Source organism: Lithobates pipiens, unplaced genomic scaffold (genome assembly GCF_037356315.1).
Source record: "Lithobates pipiens isolate NorthernLeopardFrog02 unplaced genomic scaffold, aLitPip1_a1.2 Scaffold_8, whole genome shotgun sequence".
Classification (NCBI taxonomy): domain Eukaryota; kingdom Metazoa; phylum Chordata; class Amphibia; order Anura; family Ranidae; genus Lithobates; species Lithobates pipiens.
Window position 1 is genome coordinate 234,095,207 of NW_027507903.1, and position 23,576 is coordinate 234,118,782.

The 23,576-nt window shown below is 40.7% G+C and overlaps 1 protein-coding gene across 1 annotated transcript in view; it reads right to left on the reverse strand.

Annotated features, from left to right (window-relative positions):
• Positions 1 to 464: 464 nt before the first annotated feature.
• ZDHHC17 (zDHHC palmitoyltransferase 17) overlaps positions 465 to 23,576 on the reverse strand; it is a 112,572-nt gene continuing 89,460 nt past the window's right edge. The window contains exons 12-17 of the mRNA XM_077474116.1: positions 22,024 to 22,086; positions 21,322 to 21,415; positions 15,009 to 15,092; positions 14,006 to 14,163; positions 13,301 to 13,395; positions 465 to 8,974 (exon numbers count right to left, since the gene is read on the reverse strand). Of these exons, the coding sequence (XP_077330242.1) occupies positions 8,836 to 8,974; positions 13,301 to 13,395; positions 14,006 to 14,163; positions 15,009 to 15,092; positions 21,322 to 21,415; positions 22,024 to 22,086 (633 nt within the window). The 3' untranslated portion in view covers positions 465 to 8,835. The remainder of the gene's footprint in view (positions 8,975 to 13,300; positions 13,396 to 14,005; positions 14,164 to 15,008; positions 15,093 to 21,321; positions 21,416 to 22,023; positions 22,087 to 23,576) is intronic.

Consider the following 23,576-nt stretch of genomic DNA (forward strand, 5'->3'; position numbering starts at 1 on the left):
GTGTCTCTTTAAGCATTTGCTCAGGTGTCACAACTGAGTGTTCCTCAAAGGGGGTGTACATGCACTTTGCTGGATGGGCAGCTATGACAAATTTTCTACTTGTAGAAAATTTGTCAATCCCTATAAATAACAAACACTAAACAGAATTGTCAATATTTATTTGATTAATAACTTACAAAAATGATTAAATTAACTTATGGAAGGAGAGCTAAATTATGAAAATGTACAATTTCTGTTGCTCACAATGTAGTACATCAAGACAGACAGTAGTAAAATAATACTTGGCACAGTTAAATAAATACAAAATGAAATATACATACAATTCAATAGCTTTAAAAAAAATGTATTGCAGTATTGTTGTGGACTCGCCAAAAAGAAAAAAAAAAAAAAAAAAAAAATGGGGGAAAAAAAGAAAAAAAAAAAGCATTAAAGAGGAATAAACAAGGACACACATTTAGCTAAAATTAGGTTTCACTATACAAAACTTTATTTTTTTAGTTTCCAGATATGGTTTTTCCACAGATACCACTGCCTTTTTCCCAATCATGCTTTTGTGTGTGAAGTACTGCTTGAGTCCAGGCAGCCAATCAGTGTAACCACAGATCATCAGTGCATATCGTTATACAGTCTAGGCTGGTCTGTATTTCCATCTCGTAACGCGTTAACAAAACAAAACAAAACAAAAAAAAAAAAAAACACATGAACAAATGTAAAATGGCATTTATGTGCAAAAACTCTGACATATTTAAAAAAATATACATCAATTTAGACAAAAAAAAAAAAAAAAAAAAAAACAGGACTACAAATAAAAGTATAGTGCAGAAAGGTGTGAATGAAACAGTCTTACACACTGGTGACTCTCTGCACACCCTCTGCTGATCTGTAGATTTTAAAATAGCTCCCGATATCTTAGGCTTCAGAGGGATGATTCATTAGCACTATATCCATGGTGCATGTGTAGCAGGTAGTACCTACTTAAAAAAAAAAAAAAAAAAAAAAAAAACGCCCAAGGATTTGGGTTGTCACAGGGATTAATCCTGAATAATGCATAGCTGCAAAATTCCAAACGCTGCAGTTTACAGATCGGACCATTACCCACAGTAACATGCTTTGCTTACTTAGTAATAGCGAAAAATTTATGACCAATTGATATCAGCATAGCCTGGCTATCAACAAGCATTCCAAAACGTAAACATAAAGTAAACGTAAAAATAACAAACATGTCATACTTACCTCCTCTGTGTAGTGGATTTGCACAGAGTTGCCCGAATCCTCCTCTCTCTCAGGTCCCTCTTCTGTGCTCCTGGCCCCTCCCTCCTGCTGCTGAGTGCCCCCACAGCATGCAGCTTGCTATGGAGCACACGAGCAGAGGCTCAGTATGTCCGCCCCCCCCCCTCCATTGGCTCGCTGACTGGCGGCGGCGGGAGTGCATGACACCCACTGCTGTGTCTCAGCCAATCAGGAGGGAAAGTCCCGGACAGCTGTCTTGTGCACATCACTGGATCGAGGTGAGGCTCAGGTATTAGGGGGGATGCTGCAGTTGTATATGTTCTAGACAGTAATTTAACTGCCCTGATAGTACCAACACAAACACCTACTGTGCATAAATGTGACAGTCTGGTAATGGTTCTTCAACAGTAGCTATTTCTCAACACAGGACACCGCCTTCAAGCTTTGCTGCCCTCTAAAGAGAGGGCAGCAAACGCAATAAAACACAAGCAAAAGAGGGCGCATCAGCCTAGTGCATTATCTCATGTAAACTGTAATATTAATCCACATTGCAATATACTTAAAAGCCATGTGAATAAAAAGCTACACATCCATAGCACAGTTGTAAAGAAGACTCAGTGACTATGCTCATTAGAGCTTCACCTGGATCCTGTTTTATGCGTTGAGAGCTATACCCTCTTCTTCAGAGCCAAACGTTGGCTCTAAAGAAGAGGGTAAAGCCCCCAAAACATGTCAGCCAGCTAGGATCCTGGTGAAGTTCTCCAGAGTATCGGAGTACGCTGCGCCTTATGTACAACTGTACTATGGATGTGTAGCTTGCTAAGCTGCTTTATTCACATAGCTTGTGAGTATATTTTAACGTGAATAAATAATAAATTGTTCCCCCGGAGGAAACGGTGTCGGCCGTGGAAGTAATTTGTGTCCAAATAGCCTTACGCTCTAGGCCCACCTAATGGTGAAGTCTTAGTGACGAGCGTCCTGTCTGAGTTGGTATAGATATATTGCCGTTTGTTTATCTACAGTTGTACTGTTGTCTATACTGTTTGTTCTGATCCCTGTATACTGGTCTTCTTGTGTTAAATAAAAAATGTGAAAAAAAATAAAAAATAAATGGTACGTGGGATAATGCACTAGGTGGGTTGCACAATCTTTTGCTTGTGTTTTATAGTTACTGTCTAGAACAGCCTTTCCCAATCGGGGTTCAGTAAAACACTCCACAAGTTCCTAGGGGTTCCTTAAACAATTAATTTTGCGTTTAAGATAAGCAATAACTATGAACCATCTTTTCAGCCATATGTACAAGGGACATTTTTTTCACTGACCTCTAATGTGAGGCACATATTCCTTATAACCATCAATTTAAAGGGGCTTTTCTCGCACTAACCACCAATGTAAAGGGACCCTTCTCATCTGACCACCACTGTAAGATGCCATATCTCCACTGACTACCATTTGCTTTTCTAGCCATTATTTGTTTTATTCATTTCTTTTGGTGTTAGATACACCAAAAAAAAAAAAAACACATTCCTTACGGGGCATAAGGTCACAAGATCAGAAATTCAGTCAGAAAAAACTTGGATGGTTTTTCCAATGGAATTCTGCTCAAGCTTGCCTTGCATAGACACGGTCACACAAAAGTACTCTGAACTTTAGACCATCAAGAACATGGCGACGTACAACACTGACGAGAAAATTAAGTTCAATGCTTCCGAGCACGTGTAGGAATTTTGTGCGTCGGAATTTGTACAGATGATCAGAATTTTTCCTGCAGAATTTCTAATCGTGTGTATGGGGTTTACTAAGGTGACATCTCACCACTGATCACCAATAAGGGGGAACTTTCTCTGTCTTATTTCTGGCCATTATCATTTATTTCCATTTCATTATTACTTAAAATTATTTTGTTGGTACTAGGCAGCCCTGGGTGTCAAATACACCACATTCCTTATTATTTTCTATCAAACTGTTGTCTGCACTAATGTACTATCAACTTTAGGTCTCATTCACACAACGCGGACTAGTTTAACGGAGTACGTCAGCTCAGCAGGAGATCGGAGCCGGCGGTTGACAGGTCCGTCTCTGCTCAGAGGCAGGAGGGGCCTGTCAGAGCGCCACCAATTACTATGTGGAGATCCGATGAAAATGGACAGCATGTCCGTTTCCATCAGATCTCATCTGATCCGATAAGGCGGGTGGCGAAAGTATCACCATATGTCTGGCAGACGGGTGTCAGCTGACACATCTCCGCTGACATCCATCTCCCCATAGGAGTCAATGGATTGCCCGCTCGGATCCACCTGAAAAACTGACAGGTGTATCCAAGTGGGCTGGTCGTGTGAAAGGGGCCGTAGATAGAATCAATAGTAGGAGTTTCCTAAGGGCTCCTCCATATTAAAAAGGTTGAAAGGCCGATCTAGAACATTGTAAATGTTTTTTTATCTAATACCCTTGTCCAGAGAGAACACTAAAATCATGGGTGTCTGCTGAGTGCATGGCATGCACCTTTGCTGTATATGAACATGAATTTATACGTAATATGATGCAAGAACGATTGCTTGGCAGTTGGAAGGCAGATGCTATATGCCATAGAATGTTTACAGACAGCTTTATTACACTTGGTTAGTAGCAGCCATATTCTATAAATATGGATCAAAAAAAAAATATTAATACAGTAATAAATTAAAGACCATCTTAAAGTGATTCTAAAAGGTACGTTTTTTCTTAAACAACAAACATGTCATACTTGCCTGCTCTGTGGAATAGTTTTGCATAGAGCGGCCCCGATCCTCCTCTCCTAGCTTCTCCCCCTTCCAAGTGTCCCCATAGCAAGTCACATGCTAGAGGGCACTGGTGCAGGCTCAATACTGAGCCAGGCTCTGTGTGTCCATTGACATACACAGCGCAACTCGACCACGCCCCTTCACTCTCTCTTTACAGGCTGTGGATTAACAAAGGAGAGGAGAGGGAGAGGAGAGGAGGAGGAGGAGGAGAGGGAGAGGGAGAGGGAGAGGAGAGGAGGAGAGGGAGAGGAGAGGAGAGGGAGAGGAGAGGGAGAGGAGAGGGACTCTCTGCTTAAAGATCAGGCTCAGAAAAGTATCTAGGGGGGTTGGCTCATGTACTTTTTTGAGCTTCAGGCATTTTTCAGGTGACGAAACGCTCAGCTGTGAACAGGTGCCATTAAAATGAATGGGATTTTGTTTGTTGGGTGTTTTTCAGGTGTTTAATGTGTGAATGCAGCCTTAGAAAAATATGCTGCAACCTGAAGATTATTATGCAAAAGATAAGTTTACATCATCACACTATTTCTTTGTACTTCTAATTTTTTAAACAACAGAAAAAGCAACATGTTGATATGACCTTGCATATTATATACACACACACACACACACATCCCATTACAACCTGCAAGTATTCCAACCAATGGAAACGGTTATGTGGGATTTCACTTTAAATGGGTTGTAAACCCTCATGTTTTTTTCACCTTAATGCATCCTATGCATCAAGGAGAAAAAACACCTGGCTGTCACTGGCTCCTCAGCCCCCCTGTTTTATAACCTGCGCCCCTTCATCTCCTCGGCAGGGGCACGCTTTCCCTCTCTCCACAGGGTCCGGGCTCTTGATTGGATAGATTGATAACAGCACACATTGGCTCCCGCTGCTGTCAATCAAATCCAACGACGCGGGCACCGGGGTAAAGTCCGACATTCGTGTCTGTGGATGCAAATTCTGGACTCGGGCACGCGCTTGCAAGGTAACCCCCTCGGGAGAGCGCATCTCCTAGGGCAGTGATGGAGAACCTTGGCACCCCAGATGTTTTGGAACTACATTTCCCATGATGCTCATGCACTCTGCAGTGTAGTGGAGCATCATGGGAAATATAGTTCCAAAACATCTGGGGTGCCAAGGTTCACCATCACTGTCCTAGGGGGTTATCTGATGAGAGGAGCCACAAGGGCCACTCTATGCAAAACGAGCTGCACAATGGAGGCAAGTATGAGATGTTTGTTATTTTAAAAAAATAAAAAAACAATCCTTTACAATCACTTTAAATACTAATCACCATTCTCCACCATATCCTATTTGGATTAAAATGTTATCCAGTGCACCACTGATGTACAAACCAAACCACAGGGCAAGGAAATCTGGGGGAAAAAACAAAACAAAGAATAGCTGCCTATAGAAACCAGATTTCTTGTTATGTTAGCCAGTCAGCTAGTGATGAAAAGATAAAACCGGTTTAATGGCTATGGGCATTGGTTTCAATGGGGCTAATCCACTTGCTTCTATTATAACAAAGCATCCCACAACTGCTAAAGAATATTACGCTCAGCAAATAATTGCAGGACAAAGCTAGGATTTTGTCACTCAAAGTATCACGCTACATATGGCTGCAAATGGAGAGCAGCAGTCCTTATCTCCAGGATTCTGACTTGAAGGGGGTGCTGGAACAAAATTAAAATATATGGCAAATGTAAAGCATTTAAAAAGTTATTTTTGTATGCAACCCCTGGATGATCTAATATGTTTTATCTGAAACTACGATTATGCCTTGAAAAAAATAAAAAAAATGTATGCTCTATGGTGTTTAAGCCCACTTACTGCGACAAAATACCCCATGGTTAAAGGGTCCTACACTTCCATAGACTGGGAGATGACTGGGAGCAGGATCTCCCAGTCTATGGATAGTGTAGGACCCACTAACCATGGGGTACTTTGCTGCCGTAAGTGGGCTTAAGCACCATATAGCAATATGGTGTGACCAAATCCCCAGACAGACACAGACAGGGAAATGACAGGCAGGAAAGAGGGGCAAGGGAGGATAGAGGAGAGCTGAGGGGACAGATACGTATGTCGGAGGGACGGTACTCTGACCACGGTGGTCAGGGCTGAGCAGCCCCAATTTTTGTGGTCAGTGCAGAGAGGGCATACAGGATGTGGCAGATTCAGGGAGGTTTTTTTTAGTTTAGAGGGAGCAGATTACACAGCACAACCACTGTGTAATCTCCTTTAAAGGGACCAGGATGTGCATTTTAGTTTTTTTTTGGGTTAACACTTAACTTCATTAGTGTGTCACAGTGGTCTGTCAAATCAGAGTAGAGTATAGAAAACATTCGCACAAAACTTGGGTTATCAGCAATTTTAGGTACGGTGTCTGCAAGCTTTTGTTTGCATTTCCATACAAATCTATGACAATGCAAAACCTGCTTAAAGCAGGCCAAATACATTTTAGAAGAAAGTCAATTGAACTCATCAATGAATTCTAAATACATCTCAGAAGTGTCTCAAACTGGTGCCATTGACACAGGCCCTCAGTTAATCAGAGCCACTGGATAGTTGTTTAATTGTACAGTAGATACAAATTTCTACTTGAATAACTTTATCTTCACTATCCTCAATTTTCTCTGAAAACAACCTTTATTTTTTTATTTTTTTTAAATAAACCAACATACATTTTTAAAAATGGCTTTAAAAAGCAAGATATAAAAATGTACCATTTCAATCTAAATGGCCATCTAAACATCCAGGGGTTTCTCTTTTTGTAGCCATGTCAATAGTACCAGATTTGAAGACAGTCATTTTTTTAGGATCTTGCTTTTACAACTAATCATTGCTTTTCTAATATTCTTCTTTTAAATTAGAGGCATCCGCTGCAAAGTCTTTCAATAAATGTAATCTTTGGTAAGATAATTGCAAAGAAGGCCTTCTATAGAAGGGAATGTCAGGGGGAGGGGAGTGCACACAAGTTGATTTACTAAAAACAAATAGGCTGTTTAGCAAGGGAATTTTTCACTTTGCAAGGGACTTTGCCCTTTGCTTAGTGAATGTGGGGAAAAGTCACTTGCTACTAATACTCAATTACATAAAAAGGGAAAAACAAAAACAAAAAACAAACACACGATTTTTGCTTGTACATGTTTGGATGATGGAAGTCAGCAGAGATTCACCTCATTCACTAAGCGAAGGGAAAATTCCCTTGCAAAGTAATCAGCCTATTTGCCTTTATTAATCAACTCCACAGCTGATTACTAAAAGGCACAGTGTCGCATTACTGCACTGGTCATTCTCGAAGGCAGACCCACCGGCTAAGCACCTAACATCTACAGGACAAGCGAAGGTAGACATGTAATAAAAAGGTTTTCAAAATTCCTTGCAATGTATATAGCTGACTGGGATATTGTTTAAGAAAATTGGAGTTTCAAGCTTTGCCAGCATAAAACTGGTTTACAGCCAATTGTGGATTTTCCAAAGCTAAACAGCTCTAGTATATTTTCCTAACAGTTCTGTACCCAAAGAGAAGCTGTCCAAGTGAACTGCACTGTAGGAACTTTGCAGCTAGCCAGTTAATAAAATGAAGGTGTGCACAGATTGCTTTAAGGCAGGGATATGGAATTAGCGGACCTCCAGCTGTTGCAAAACTACAAGTCCCATCATGCCTCTGCGCGTCATGCTTGTGGCTGTCAGAGTCTTGCTATGCCTCATGGGACTTGTAGTTCTGCAACAGCTGGAGGTCCGCTAATTGCAAATCACTGCTTTAAGGTATCACAATTTCAAAGCATCATAAAACATTTGTGCGTCTTAAAAATGTTCAATTCTTTTTCACCATCTTACAAAGGAACATATTCTACTTAGAACATAACAAAAAAAAAAAGAAGAAAAAAAAAAAAGAAAAGAAGAAAAAATAAACACTGTGTTTCCTTGACGTTCTATGGGTGTCCAGCGCCGTCCCTCCAGTGCACAATGCGGAGCAGTCCAAGAAATGAGAGCATCCAGTCATCACACCAGTTCTGTGCAAGATCTCAAAAACAGCGACTTATTTGGCGATTTATTATGGAGAGCTTCTTCATGATCCTAGAGAACACTACTTGCATGCATCTGCAGAGATCTGCTTTTACTGCAGAAAAGGAAATGTAACGTTGGATTTCCACAATGCAGAAACAGATGGTAGGAACAGCTGACAGTCATAAAATGTAGGAAACATACATTCAGTTGTTATCCTCATGTGCCCGTCTCACCAACTTAACCCAACAGGCTGAAAGGCCAATAGAAATTCACGATTCTTCAGCCTGGCATCAAAATTCACATTATCAACGACACAATAACAGAGCACAACTGTGGGAGATCACATTACAGGAATAATAATGCCACAGACTCTTAGCTCAAGCCAGGCCACATTGGGGGATTATGATGGTGTACTACAAAGCATTACTCCGCTGGGCGTATTTCGAAAAACAAAAATGGCAATGGGTTTTGTTCAAGCAGGAGACGACTGACTTGTTGAGAGAGCAATGCCATGCTTTGTCGTGAACGGTGCAAAATAAATAATCATAATAAAAATTAATTATAATCTCAGATTTACGGTTGTTCAAAAATAATCCAAAGGATTCCTCAAAATCCTCTCCCAAATTTCTTCTTCCTCTACGTCAGTGTGGGCAGAAGGTCCTGTCCATGGTCACTGTGGTTGATAAAATGCTGACAGAGAAGGTACTGTAAGATTCAATAGCCCTACAAACAGCATGCTATAGTTCAAGGGGCAAGTTTTCGCGAGAGACAAGTAGACATTTTCAGGCACCAACCAGACGGGGCCAAGTAGCGCTTAAGTGGAAACTACACCAGCTGGTAACCTGAGCCTGATGTTTGGTCATAATCTATTGTGTACTGCCTTGTCCAGTCCACAGCAACAGGGCGGAAGAGGCCACAGCATCGGAACTCAAAGAAGTCTATGATATTTCTGATACATCCATGGCTGCAACATAAAAGTTCACAGTATTAGAATAAAAAAAAAAAATTTTTTTTGTAATGCACAAAAGCCAACCATTTATCGTTTAAGAAACAGCATTAGACTATAAGTGGCTATATTTTCCTGTATTAGAATTACCAACATATAAGTTGTACACTTGTATATACAATGAAGAAATAACAATCTACTGGTCAGAATATCAAGTATGGGTTACCAAACAGCATGAACAGAGTAAATGAAATCTTTATCCAACATGTTCGGTTGAAGGGTGCATGGTGTAATACAATTCCTTACAACACCCCTGTTCCATGTACTCATAAGCAATGATAAATACTACTAGTTTCTACAGATTTAGTCAGCATCAGGCAGCCACCACTCAACATGTATGTAGATTTGAGGCATCACAGGCATCTTGGCCAACTCAGCCAAGTCTGCCTTTAAAATGAAAGATCATTTTATACCATCTAACTACAAGCAAAAATCTTAAGCTTGCAATACACTCAGATCTTTTTTCCATTCAGCCTAAGGGCAAAAAAGAAATGAGATTCCTCAATTCATGCTATACAGCATAGCTGAATGAGTCTTCAGCTTCACCCATTGTATTTTTATAGCCACTGACCATCTGAAAGTTTCCATCTGGTTCCTTTAATTTTTCAAGGATGTCAGGCAGAAGGGTGGTGACAGGACCACCCACAAAGAAATTTGGCTAGTTCATTGGAATTGTATCAATGTGTGGCTAGTTGAATGGCAGATGTCAAATAGGCAGAATTATATGAAATCTCCCCTATGTAGCACACCTGTTGTCTAGGTAGCTTGGAGAAAACATTAGCTTGTAGGCATGCCTATTGCAGGCAACACTAATTGTGTAGTTCAGAAACGATAGTATTAAAGTAAACAGTCCTTCTATTGTTTAAGTTTTTTAAAGGGAGTTTACTTAAGGCTGTTTTCACACTGAGGCACTTTACAGGGGATATAGTGCTAAAAATAATGCTTGTAAAGAGCCTCTCCTCTCACTCCAGTGTGAAAGCCAGAGTGCTTTCACACTGGAGCGGTGTGCTAGCACTACAAAAAAAGTCCTGCAAGCCGCATCCTCGAGGCCCTTTTAAGCCTTTTTCGCCCATTAGCGGGGGTTAAAAGCATCCCGCTAGTTGGGCGAAAAGTGCTGCAAAAACTACGGTACAGTGCCGCTAAAAATAGCGGTGCTTTACTGACGATGTCCCCAACTCCCCAGTGTGAAATTAGCTTTGCGCTGAATTCCAAAAACACAGCAACTTTGCAAAGAGTGCAAGCACACTAAGTGTTCAGTCTAATTTTATACACTTTCACGACTTATCTGCACTCCCGAAAGATATACTCCGGTTGCGAGAAGAGAGAAGCACACAGAGCAGCTATGCCTGCCCCATCCCCTCTGCTGACCATTCACAGAAGCATCTGTACTTTATTAATGAGTTCACATAATACAAAGGCTTCTGTGAATGGGGAAAAAGGGGGAGGGGTGAGCATAGCAGTTCTAACGATTCTGCTCCTAAAGGAACTGAGACCACAGTTGAAATTATCTTCCTGGAGCATAATATCCCTGTCAAATGTGAATGATATAGTTAAGTCTAGGAGTCGGCAGGCACCCCATTAGACTTAACTCATGGTATGCCTGCAGTTTTTCCTGGAATGCAGCTTTAAACCATCAGGCTGTTTAAATACATATTCAATTATTTCCCATGCCATGTGGTTCCCCACTAGGACCTACTTGTCAGCTGAAGTCCCAGACTGCTAGCAGCAGCCATCCAGAATGGCTCCTACAAATAAATGATCACAGCAACAGCCAGCTGCACCGAACATGGAGCCCCCATTCACACCTATGCGAATTAGATGTGCGTTTCCCAGCATCTAATTCGCATAGTAGGAGAAAGTGACTGGCTCCCTATGTAGCCGGTTCACATATCTCCGGGGCGGCTGCCGAGCGCACTGCAGAAAAAACGCCTGCGTCTTTGGCTCAGTTTCAGGGCCGAATTCAAGCACAGAATCGGCCCTGATTCGTCCCTGAAATGGGGAACAGGGACGAACAGCACTCCTGTGCATTCCGCAGCATGTTATAGTGTGAACCCGGGCTAAGTGTAACATTGCGAAACCGATACAAAAGTTGCATGATTGAAAGACCTGGTGGTGCAGATCATAGATGTGTTTTGTGAACTCATCCTGACTGTTGCTGCAGCAAACCTGTTTTTTTTTTTTGTTTTTGTTTTTGTTTTTTTAAATAAAAGATTGCTTTAATTAGCCCATAATTAACACCATCCTCCCACTTTCTGCCATCGCTATTTGTTTTTTGCCTCTGTCATATTTCTTAAACAGCTACACTTTGTACTTCAAATGCCATTCAGCCATCTTTACTGAATTATGGCTGCGGTTTTAAATTTAAGTTTCTTGACACTGCCACACACTAGGGCATATTGTTATACAGAGCAAAATAAGCCAGTTTTGAGCCTAGAAGCCACAGCTGCAGCATAATTTTGCCCATTACAGAATATTCGGGGCAAAACTATGTGAGGAACCACTAGTACCTGCATTAAGACATACACATTTATGGGCGTATTTTTTTAAAATGTAAAATTTTACATTTTGAAACCTACACCCATAAACGTACAAATTCTAGTACTGGCAGTATTATGGGTATAGCACAGCATATTCTGTAATGCATGTCAATAGGAATAATTATGCAATAATTTGTTTTTATTGTATAGCTATACACCATAACATATGGCCATGTGCAATGCCAACCTATAAACAAGCTACTTCAGACACAAAGATATCTACTGTTGCGGTCATATTTTATGTGTGTTAATTTTTAAGCTGAACTCCAAGCATATTTAGATAAACACCATGCAGTTATGTGTTCAATAGAAATCATTACATGTATTTTTGATATAATTAACTGAAACTATATTTATTTTAAGCTAGCCACCGACTTAAATTTTGGCTAACTCCTGCTAATAAATTTGAGCAGTAGGCGGCCCTGCAAGCACTTCCCAGTTCGGCAAAAGTTTTCAATTTAAAATTGACTGGGCCAGGTGGAAAGTTGCCAACCTAACAGTGACTGCAGCCTATTAGATGCAGTCACTGATAAGATGCATCACCCGTTAGCATGGACAGGGAAATCAACGGCTTTCTCTCATTCAGCCCACAGAGCTGAAGAGAGATCAAGTCATGCATGACCAGTTTTAAAGCGGAGTTCAAATAACTAATACTATTATTTATTTTTATATCTATCTCTTGGAATTACATAATGTATAATTAGCATTGGTTAGTCTTGACGTTATCGCTGCATTTATTAATATTTTGTTAAAAAAAGTTACCTTTGATGCATCCTGCTTAGGCATTCCCATCTTACTTGTCGGCAGGCAAAGCCCACAAGCATAAACTTCCAGGATACGGTATGTATTCCCAGCATGCACCGCCCATTCTCGCACATGCGCAGTAAGAGCGTGCGGGAAACTTCACAGGTTGCCATCACAACGTGAGGCGTCGTCGGAAGTGCCCGCCCTGTTGTGATGGCAACAAAGATAACCCTAAGATATAATCCGCCTTTGCCTGCGTAACTTCCGGTTTTAAAATATCACAATTGTAGCCTCGGCGCTAACCTTGGACTCCTGGGAAATGATAAACATCTCCCAGGAGCACTAGCGAACACAGGCGCCGATGGAAATAATGTCGGGTGCCGCAGAAAGGAAGGGGCAAATTATAAGGGACCACATAGCAATACTCATGAAAGTGTAAGTAACAAAAAAAAAAAAAATTAACAGGCAATGGCTCCCACTGCTGCCAAATCTCCTGTGAGAATGAAGAGAGGGAAGAAGAGCTTCTACAGACTGTCAGTGATGAATTGAGACCAGGCTCAGGCAAGTGTTTAAAGGAGGGGGGACTGGGGGGGAAGCACATTTCGAATTTTGGCAACTTCATTAAGAAATATTTTTATATAGTGTATGGTCTTCTTTAATCTCCAGTACAGCAGTGCCAAGACTGGAAAAGGATGCATTAATACTTAAAACAAACTGGGCTTTGCTGCAAGCACATGTTCTGACAAAACATGCTACAGAAAAGAGGGAGTGATGTGCTGTTGCGGCTGTTCCTTCGTTGTCTACTCACAGACTACAATTCTTTCATAGGCAAACGGCTCCCACATAAATAAGCATTTCAACTGCATATTTAATCATCTGCCCAGAGTTCAGTTTTAATGGAAGTTGGGCCCCAACTGCACAAACTAGAATACAAAACCAGTAAAAAAAATCATGCGTTTCCTTTTCCTGTGATTATTCTGGAGAACAAATGCAAACATCTTACTTGAAAGGGCTTTCGATGGATGTGGTTGTGACTTTGAAGTGTTTATATCTCCTAGCGTTCATCCGTTCATTTGTTGTAATACCCAGGCAAGATATCTGTAGAAGTAACCAAATACTTTAAATAGCTTTACAGTCCTAGACATAGTCCAACAACAGGCATACAATCCCTGCACAGATTGGTGCTGCTCACAGTACTAAGTACTCTAAAAGTGAGAAAGACCAAGTCGGCTACTTCTACCTAGAGTCCTGAATGATTTCTGAAGATCTTTCCAACTATTTAACTGGAATAGTTAGCAGCTCCCGTTGTTCCTCTCCCCACAAGAACAATGCTCCCTCAGTAATGTTAGACTCCTGGTTTGGATGACCTTATCACATAACTTTTGTTAAGCATGTAGTTGGCCAGGACTGGATATAGGTTACTACAGGATTATATTTCTGGGTAAAACCAGTCTTTAAATAGACGTCACAAAATGTTCCCAAGTAGTATATGAATCTTTATAAAGGGAGATGGGTTTTTCAATATGTTTTTATTAAAGCTCACCTGACTTAAAGACTCAGAAAACCTTTACTATAATCAGGATCCATTACTGACCTATAAATCTCTCTAAGCTAACACAGTCTAGGAGTAGGGAAAAACTATCTAGGAAAGGATTATAAAAACATATTAAAATATTTACAGCAAGAGACCCAGAAAGACGTGTAATACCTGGTACATCTGACACATCAGTAACACGGCCACCCACATTAAATGAAACACACTGTTAAGGAACATCCAGAACATCCACGGGGAGCAGGTAGCAATTTGTGTAACATATGTCCAGAAGCCGTCCTTGCTGTACGTTGTTTCGCAGTGTATTCCCCAGTCTAAGGAAACAAGACATTCTACTGAAATCTTCACATAAAACATATAAAGATCGTATAACTAGGGAATCAAAAATCAACATCACAAACAATGTCAGGTTTGTGGCTTTTCAGATGGGTTTACCACAGGGCATTCAAAATCTAATCTGTGTATAATGAAAAAAACATTATACAGTGTATAACATCTTTAAGGGGTTGTAAAGGCAGAAGGTTTTTTTTATTTTTATTTTAATGCATTCTAATGTATTAAGATAAAAAGCCTTCTGTATGCAGCAAGACCCCCTCACACTTACCTGAGGCCCGTCTCGATCAAGCGATGTCCACGAGTCCATAGACCATCCGTGACTCTCCCTTCCGATTAGCTGAGACACAGCAGCAGCACCATTGGCTCCCGCTGCTGTCAAAGTCAGTCAATCAGGAGAGAGAGGGGGCGGGGCAGAACCGCAGCTCCGTGTCTGAATGAACACAGGGAGCTGCAGCTCAGGTGCCCCATAGCAAGCTGCTCGACAGCAGGGAGGGGCAAGGAGCAGCGAAGAGGGTCCCGAGAAGAGGATCCAGGCTGCCCTGTGCAAAGCCACTGCACAGACCAGGTAAGTATAACGTGTTTGTTTTTTGTTTTTTAAATGAGACTTTACAATAACTAACAGATTATACTGATACTCTGCAATATCCCACTTCCATCTGAATTAGTCACTGGATAGAAGAATCTATGGCCATCTCTGCATAAAAAATACATTTTTGAGAGTAATTTCCATATAATTATGTAAAGTAGAATGTATACATTTCAATCTCTCAATCTATTTGTACTGCATATCTTTGTTACCCCAGAGCACAGAACAAATGCTTACATGAAATACAACCATAGATCATCCAGCAGATCATGCAGAGCAGAAAAAACAGGTATCCCATGAAGTAACGATGGTTTCCTGCACCTATAAGCCACAGAAAGAAAAATGTTAGCAGCTCAGGCTTATATCAAGCAAAACAAAGAACCATATAAAACACTAAGACCCCTTTCACACCAGGGCGTTTTGTAGGCGCTATAGCGTTAGAAATAGCGCCTGCAAAACGCCCTAAAGAATGCACCATTGTGTGTAGTGTGAAAGCCCCGAGGGCTGTCACACTACAGCAGTGCGCTGGCAGGACGTCAGAAAAAAAGTCCTGCCAGCAGCTTCTTTGGAGCGGTGAAGGAGCGGTGTGTTTACCGCTCCGCCACCGCTGCTGCCCATTGAAATCAATGGGGCAGCGCTGTAATGCCACTGGCAAAACGCCACTGTTGCGGCGTAGTGCCGGCGGTTTTAACCCTTTCGCGGCCGCTAGCGGGGGTAAAAGTGCCCCGCTAGCGGCCGAAATGCGCCGCAAATACGGCGGTAAAACGTCGCTAAAAATAGCGGCGTTTTACCGACGACGCAAGGTGTGGTGTGGTGTGAAAGGGGTCTAAAATATAACATCTTGCATACTCAATGTAAGATAAGAAGAAAGATCATATTAAAAACAGTATTATACATTTCCAAAATTCTGTATTACAGTACACATTTTTTTTTTTTACTTTATTGCAAAAATAAGTTTTTTTCTCTGTTAAAGAGTATTTATTAAAGGGGTTGTAAAGGTTAAAAAAAAAAAAAAAAAAAAAACACAACATACATGTCATACTTACCTCCGCTGTGGAATTGGTTTTGCATAGAGTGGCCCCGATCCTCCTCTTCTGGGGTGCCTCAGCGGCGCCCCCTCTTCTCGAGTGCCCAGTCGGAGAAGTGCTCTCCTTCGTGGACACTCGTGCGGGCGTGCTCCCGTGTCATGCTTCTGCGTTTATTGACACAGAAAGCAGGATCCGTCCTCACATCGCGCCCCCCCCCCCCCCAGCTCCCGCATCATTGGATTTAATTGACAGCAGCGGGAGCCAATGGCTGCACTCCAATCAATCTATCCAATCAGGACACAAGATAATGGCCGGAGCTGGTGTGCTCTTTCTCATCATTGTAAACACAGGGCTCAGTTAAGTATAAGGGGGGCTCAGGTAAGTATAAGGGGGGCTGCTGAGTGACAGAAGGTTTTTCACCTTAATGCATAGAAAGACCTTATTAAAACACATTCTGGTTCTTTAACCACTTGCCGACCGCCGCACGACGATGTACGTACATTTTTTGAAGAGGGATATCTCGGTAACGACAGCAGCTGCTGCCACGACCGAGATATCCATCTCTTCAGGCGGCGGTCGGCTGTACGATAACGGTGGTCTCCGCGGCGGATTCGCCGCGAGATCACCGCTATCGGCGGCGGGAGAGGTGCCACCCCCCCTCCCGCACCTTCCGCCGCTTACCGGAGCCGTCGGTAGCGGCGGAGGCGATCGGGTCCTTCCGTCGGCTTGGCATAGAGACAAGTGAGGCTAAGATGGCCCCCACTCGTCTCTATACCATAGGAGGGCGGAAGCGACGTCAAAACGTCACTTCCGCCCATACCTCTTAAAGGTATATATTTTTTTTAAATGTCAGATTTTCTCTCTTTTTTTTTTTGTTGCATTTTAGCCCAAATATGAGATCTGAGGACCTTTTGACCCCAGATCTCATATTTAAGAGGACCTGTCATGCTTTTTTCTATTACAAGGGATGTTTACATTCCTTGTAATAGGAATAAAAGTGATCCATTTTATTTTATTTTTTTTAAAAAGTGTAAAAATAAATAAAATAAATTAAAATAAATAAGAAAAAAAAAAAAAAAAAAAAATTTTTAAAAACACCCCGTTACGACGAGCTTGCGCACAGAAGCGAGCGCATACGTGAGTAGCGCCCGCATATGAAAACGGTGGTCAAACCACATATGTGAGGTATCGCCGCGATCGGTAGAGCGAGAGCAATAATTCTAGCCCTAGACCTCCTCTGTAACGCAAAAAATGCAACCTGTAGAATTTAAATGTCGTTTATGGAGATTTTTGAGGCTAAAAGTTTGACGCCATTCCACGAGCGGGCGCAATTTTGAAGCGTGACATGTTGGGTATCAATTTACTCGGCATACCATTATCTTTCACAGTATAAAAAAAATTGGGCTAATTTTACTGTCGTCTTATTTTTTTATTCAAAAAAGTGAATTTTTTTCCAAAAAAAGTGCGCTTCTAAGACCGCTGCGCAAATACGGTGTGAAAAAAAGTATTTCAATGACCGCCATTTTATTCTCTAGGGTGTTAGAAAAAAAACAATATAAAATGTTTGGGGGTTCTAAGTAATTTTCTAGCAAAAAAAACTGTCTTAAACATGGAAACACCAAGTCCGAAAAAGAGGCCTGGTCCTTAAGTGGTTAAAGAGGTGGTAAACACTTTAAAGAATCCTGCAAGTTAATGTTATAATGTGCTAGTATGCATATCCCCTGAGGATATGTACGAAACACATTGGGTGGGCCCTACATGCTGACATTAAGCTGATTTTTCCAGGTCCCGGATCAGCAGCCATCTTAGCAAGTCTGGCCGCATTAGTTTGTTTCTTGTGGAATTTAAAGTGGAAGTAAACTCCCCTCTCGTTTTCAGCCAAGGAAGCTGCCATCTTTGCCTCTGTTTAATCTTCAACTGCTATGGTGCTGCACATGTGATTCGTTATGACACCAGCCATTGGATGGTTTGATACTTTGGCTGAGAGCACAGCCAATGTGCAGTTAGCATTCCCGGCATGCCTTTTTTTTTTTTTTTTTAACTGTTTAAATCCATTGGTTTACTTCCACTTTAATGTTTTTTTTAAGCTGATCTTAATAAATACTAAACTATATACTTCATGCTGGGGCTCTGTGTGGTGCACTCTCTTTTCACACAGGACTCCACTCTGAGTACATATGGTCTATATTGAATATCTAAATATGGAGTCATTGTGAGGTTGATGTGACATATGCTAATCCTCATCAGCTTTCCGATGATTGCATAGTGATGGTCCATTTACATGCTGGATACACTACACATGATTTGCTGCACTGGGAATCATTAGTGTTGGAGATCTTCAAGCAGATACAGTTTGATCTTTGGGACACTCATTGGATGGTTTATTTGTTTAACCAAATCAATACAGGGCACTTCCCCCCTTCCTGCCCAGGACAATTTTCAGCTTTCAGCGCTGTCACACTTTGAATGACAATTACTCAGTCATGCAAAACTGTACCCAAACAAAATCTTTATAATTTTATTCCCACAAATAGGGCTTTCTTTTGGTGGCATTTGATCAACACTTTTTTTTTCTAAACTAAAAAAGACCACATTTTTTGAAAAAAAAAGTTTTTCTGTGTTATAAAATTTTGTTTTCGCCACTGACGGGCGCTGATGAGGCTTCACTAACGAGTTGGCACTAATATGTAGAATTAATGGGCAGTGATATGGGGCACCGATGGGCACTAATAGATGGCGGCACTGACTAGCACTTTGGTGGGCACCTCTGATGGGGGCTGAGCTGATTGTGCTGATTATTAGCAGAGGCTCCTCCTCTGACAGAAGAGTCGCCGATCAGCTCTCCCCGTCAGCGTGAACCGAGGAAAGCCGTTTACCGGCACTTCCTGGTTACACGCTGTAATCAGCTTTGATTGGTCACAGCTGATCACGGGGTAAAGAGCTCTTTACCACGATCGGAGTTGCAGTGTCTCAGAGTGACACACAGCACCACCGATCGCCACGCTATGTGCCCCCCACGGGTGTGCGATCTCAGCTTATCCTGAGGGACGTCATATGATACCCAGTCAGGATAACGCAACCAACGCCTGGCCGTCATTCTGCTATAGGCCAGGCGGGAAATGGTTAATGAGCATTGGCACTTTATAGTCATTTTGGTGACACTTTTACAAGGTCTTTCATATATAATCAATAAAGTTATAGACGGATACATACATACATACATATATATATATATATATATATACATATACACACATATATATACATATACACATATATATATATACATATACACACACACATTATATATATATATATATATATATATATATATATATATATATATATATATATATATATATATATATATATATATATATATATATATATTTATTTTATTTTTTTTATACTTTTTAAATTGTATACATTTTGGATGCACCTTATGTTCATGGTCTTATGAACTTTTACATGCACATTATTTTATGCACTGCACTTTTAATGTTCATTTTGATTACTAGGTTGATCGCCTTTTTTTGTGGTAGCTGCTTCAAATTTCTGAGTGCTCACTGTTTTATGTACTTGAATCTTTATTATAAGCCTACTCACAGGTAAAAGTGACAAAGAAGAGTGTACTGTAGCTTTAAAATAGCCAGGATAAATCAAACTACATCTGAAAATGCAGCCTTTAATCTTTTTTACATTTATGGTACCCACTGCTAAGAAGAACTCTACCAAAAACTTAACCTGCTAGTTACATTTATCAGCCCAAACCAAATAAAATGTATCTAAACATTTCAAGCACAGGAGTTAAAGTAAAAAAAAAAAAAAAAAAAAGAAAAAACATTGAAAATCATAAAATGTGCCCGATCATGCTGCCCAAACCAAGCATAAGCAAGGATCAAACACATCTAGGGGGGTTCAGAGGGATTCCTTGGATCATAGGTTATCTGCCTTTTTTCCAGCAGTCCTTAGTATTTTTAACCCTTTTATGTTTTAGCTTCCAGCCTTTGTCATTTCCAGGAATGGTTTAGACTAAAGAAATTGAAAAACCGCTAATCATGCATCAACTAGATATGAAGAGGAATAAATAATGTCAGTTATTCTTTTATGTTTAGTAAGTTTATAATTTTTATGCATCTTGGCATGATACAATTGAGTTGCAAAACAATAGACTTGATTAAATTACAGGTCCGAGATAATCAAATATTCAAAGGAAGTGAAGAGATAAGGCTTGAGAAATGTGACTGGAACCCTTGTGTATCCTCAGTTGTCCTTGCTTCTAAAAAGTGAGAATTACCTGTCTTCCTTCTCTAGACCCACTGCTATGACCAAGTATCAGAAGATGATTAATACACTATTATGGTGAATTCTCTTAAGTCACTAAGAGGGCTCAGATGTGCCTTCAACAGAAAATGTTTGATATGAGCACAAGAGCCTTTAACCGCCTCAGCCCCGGAAGATTTGACTGCTCAATGATCAGGCCATTTTTTGTGATTCAGCACTGCATCGCTTAAACGGACAATTGCGTGGTCGTGCGACGCTGTACCCAAACAAAATTGACGTCCATTTATCCCCATAAATAGAGCTTTCTTTTGGTGGTATTTGATCACCTCTGTGGTTTTTATTTTTTGTGCTATAAACAAAAGAAGAGCGACAGTTTTGAAAACAAAAAACACAATAACTTTTTGCTATAATAAATATCCCACATTTTTTTATAAAAAAAATAAAAAGTTTTCCTGAGTTTAGGCCGATATGTATTCTTCTACATATTTTTGGTTAAAAAAAAAAAAAAATCCCAATAAGCGTATAGTGATTGGTTTGCGCAAAAGTTATAGGGTCTACAAAATAGGGGATAGATGTATGGCATTTTTATTATTATTTTTTTTACTAGTAATAAACGGCGATCTGCAATTTTTATCGAGACTGCGAAATTATGGCGGACTCATTGGACAATTTTGACACATTTTTGAAACCATTGACCCTTATACAGCAATCAGTGCTATAAAAGAAATGCACTGATTACTGTGTATATGTCACTGGCAGGGAAGAGGTTAACACTAGGGGGCGATCAAGGGTGGGACTGTCTAGGAGAGAGAGAGATTGGTGTTCATACATAGTATGCACACACGATCTGTCTCCTCTCCCCTGAAAAAAAAAAAAAACAGGATCTGTGTGTTTGTCACGAGCGAATGCGAGAGCCCGGCGTGCGCAATTTAAATTTGGACACTATTTTTCTAGCTTTACGTTTTAACGCTGCTAACATTATCGTTTCATTGTAGCATATTTGCGATTATTTGTTTATATTTATAGCGGCTGCTTATGTATCTGTGTTAGGCAACATCAGTGTTATTCTATGAGCGCCGGGAGAGAGGGACCATTTACTTTTGTTTTTGATTACTTCTCACATTTTTGAGGTTCTTATATTGGTTACCATAGAACCTGCCAAACTGTCAAATATAAAAATTAACACATAACCAAGCAATCTTCATGGTAAAGGGTATGTATACATATGTTTTACTTACCTACACAGTTACCGACCCAAGGACAATGATGGTCAAATTTTGCTATACAGCGATTACAAATTCCGCAATGCTTAGACCGCACTGGCTTCCTTATCTATAAGCCAATTAAAGAGCAAATAAATACAGTGAAAACTTAGGTTATCAAATGCAGCACATACAATTGATATGTTGCTATATTACAGCTTACATGATCTATTAGATAAGACGCTAGAGGGATATGACAACCTGACACATTTTGTCACAACTTGCCAATTTATTTTCTGCATATTGGTATACACCAGGGGTGTCCAACCTTTTGGCTTTCCTTGGAGATATTGGAAGAGGAATTGTCTTGGGCCACAAATAAAATACACTAACAATAAGGATAGCTGATAAACAGAAAAATTCAGGCAGATAACAAGTTAACAACCACTTTTTCCCCCAACTGGCTCTTTGATTGCGGCTTCTTTAGAGAGCAGGACTGGAGTGTTCATGCTAGGATATAAAGTCATATCGCAACACCGGGAAGAACAGAACACTCCTTTAGACTCTCAGAATACCATGCTAGCCTCCCAAACCCCAAAAACTATTACAATGGGTAAAAATGAAATTTATAACCAAGCTATAATACAACTAGACAAAGATGGGTTATAATCTTATGTGTTTTTTTGCTCATGTCATAACATATGCATGGACCACATAAACCATAATCAGAGAACTTACCAAACAAGTACTGCAGAATATGCTTAGATCCAAGCTGCCAGTTTCAGCAAGCTCTACTATTGTCTAGAAAATGACAGAGTGCAGCACACATTAATTTACTAGAAGCATTACACAACAATGACATGTAAAAACAAAGTAGATTTTTTTTTTTCTTAACTAAACAGCATGATGAAAGGCACATCAGTCTAAAGCTTACAAGAGAATATGTTGCCACATTAAAGCAGAGTTACGCCTGGAAAAAAAAAAAAAGAAAAGTCAGCAGCTACAAATACTTTAGTGGTTGACTTTTAATATATGGACACTCACCTGTCCAAGGAGCCCGCGATGTCGGCACCCGAATCCGATCTTCGGATCAATTCACAGGTGCTGCTGCTGCCGCCATTCCTGGTAAGGGAACCAGGCAGTGAAGACTTTTGGCCTCACAATGTGAGGCACTCTTTTGCCCGGAAGTGGCAGCAAATACCTGGATTTGACAGGTATCTGCACCACCCCTGAAAGGTGCCAAATATGACACCGGAGGGGGGTAGGATTCCGATCAGCAGAAGTTCCTTTTCTGGGTGCAACTCCGCTTTAAGGAGGGGCAAAAGAACAGATATAGAGTTTACCTATATTGATCACACAACCAATCACTCGACATCTAGTCATGTAGCTGGCTATCATTGGAGCTTGTGAATCAACAACCATTGCAAAAAAAAACAAAAAAAACTAACAAGCTTTAACAAAATACGCTGATCAAAGCAGTTCACTGTATTTTCACCATGCATATTAAAATGTTTATTTTAAGTCCAGACGGGAGAATCCTCTTTGGTTAAGCAAACTGCAGAAATGCAAAGAGAAGTTTGGAAATTAAGAAAACAAACCATATTCCCCTGTCCCCCACCACTTCTACCCCAGCGACAAAACATCGTTGATTGCTCAGTTCTCCCCTCCACTCTGAGCAGAGTCGGGACCTGTCAGTCACCAGCTCTCTGCTCTCCCCTCCAGCGCTCACTGGAGTGCTGGGCTCTGGATTGGGCGGGAGGGACTGGCTCAGGCTCTTAGCGGCATACTGAGAGGCTGAGCCAGCTGCCGATCCAGGCATCTGGGTAGATCCCGACTGTAAAGTTGAGATCTTTCCTGAGCCTGGCCCAGCTGAGTGAGGTCAGTGAGGCTTTAGCCCACTGTCAGCTGAAAACAGGTTAACAGGAGTGCAGAACTGCACTCCTGTGATGCACTGGGGAAGTCTAACCAAAATAGCTTTGGCCATACTTCTCCTTTAACCGCTTTACCCATCACACCCCTTATGGACCTGAGCAATTTATACATTTCTACTATGGTCCTACCACTTCAGCAACTTTTTTTTTTTTTTGGTAAGGAGAAACAAGGTATAAAATACCAGGCCGTTTCAGGTCTGGTAAGGATCGATAAGGGAAGCCCCACTTAAAAAAAAAAAAAAAAAAAAAAAAAAACCTGCATGTGGTCCCCCCAAATCCATACCAGCCCCATACCATTTTTTTTATTTTAATTTCTTTTTAAATCTGTACTCGACCCAAAAGCACAAACCATTTTTTTTT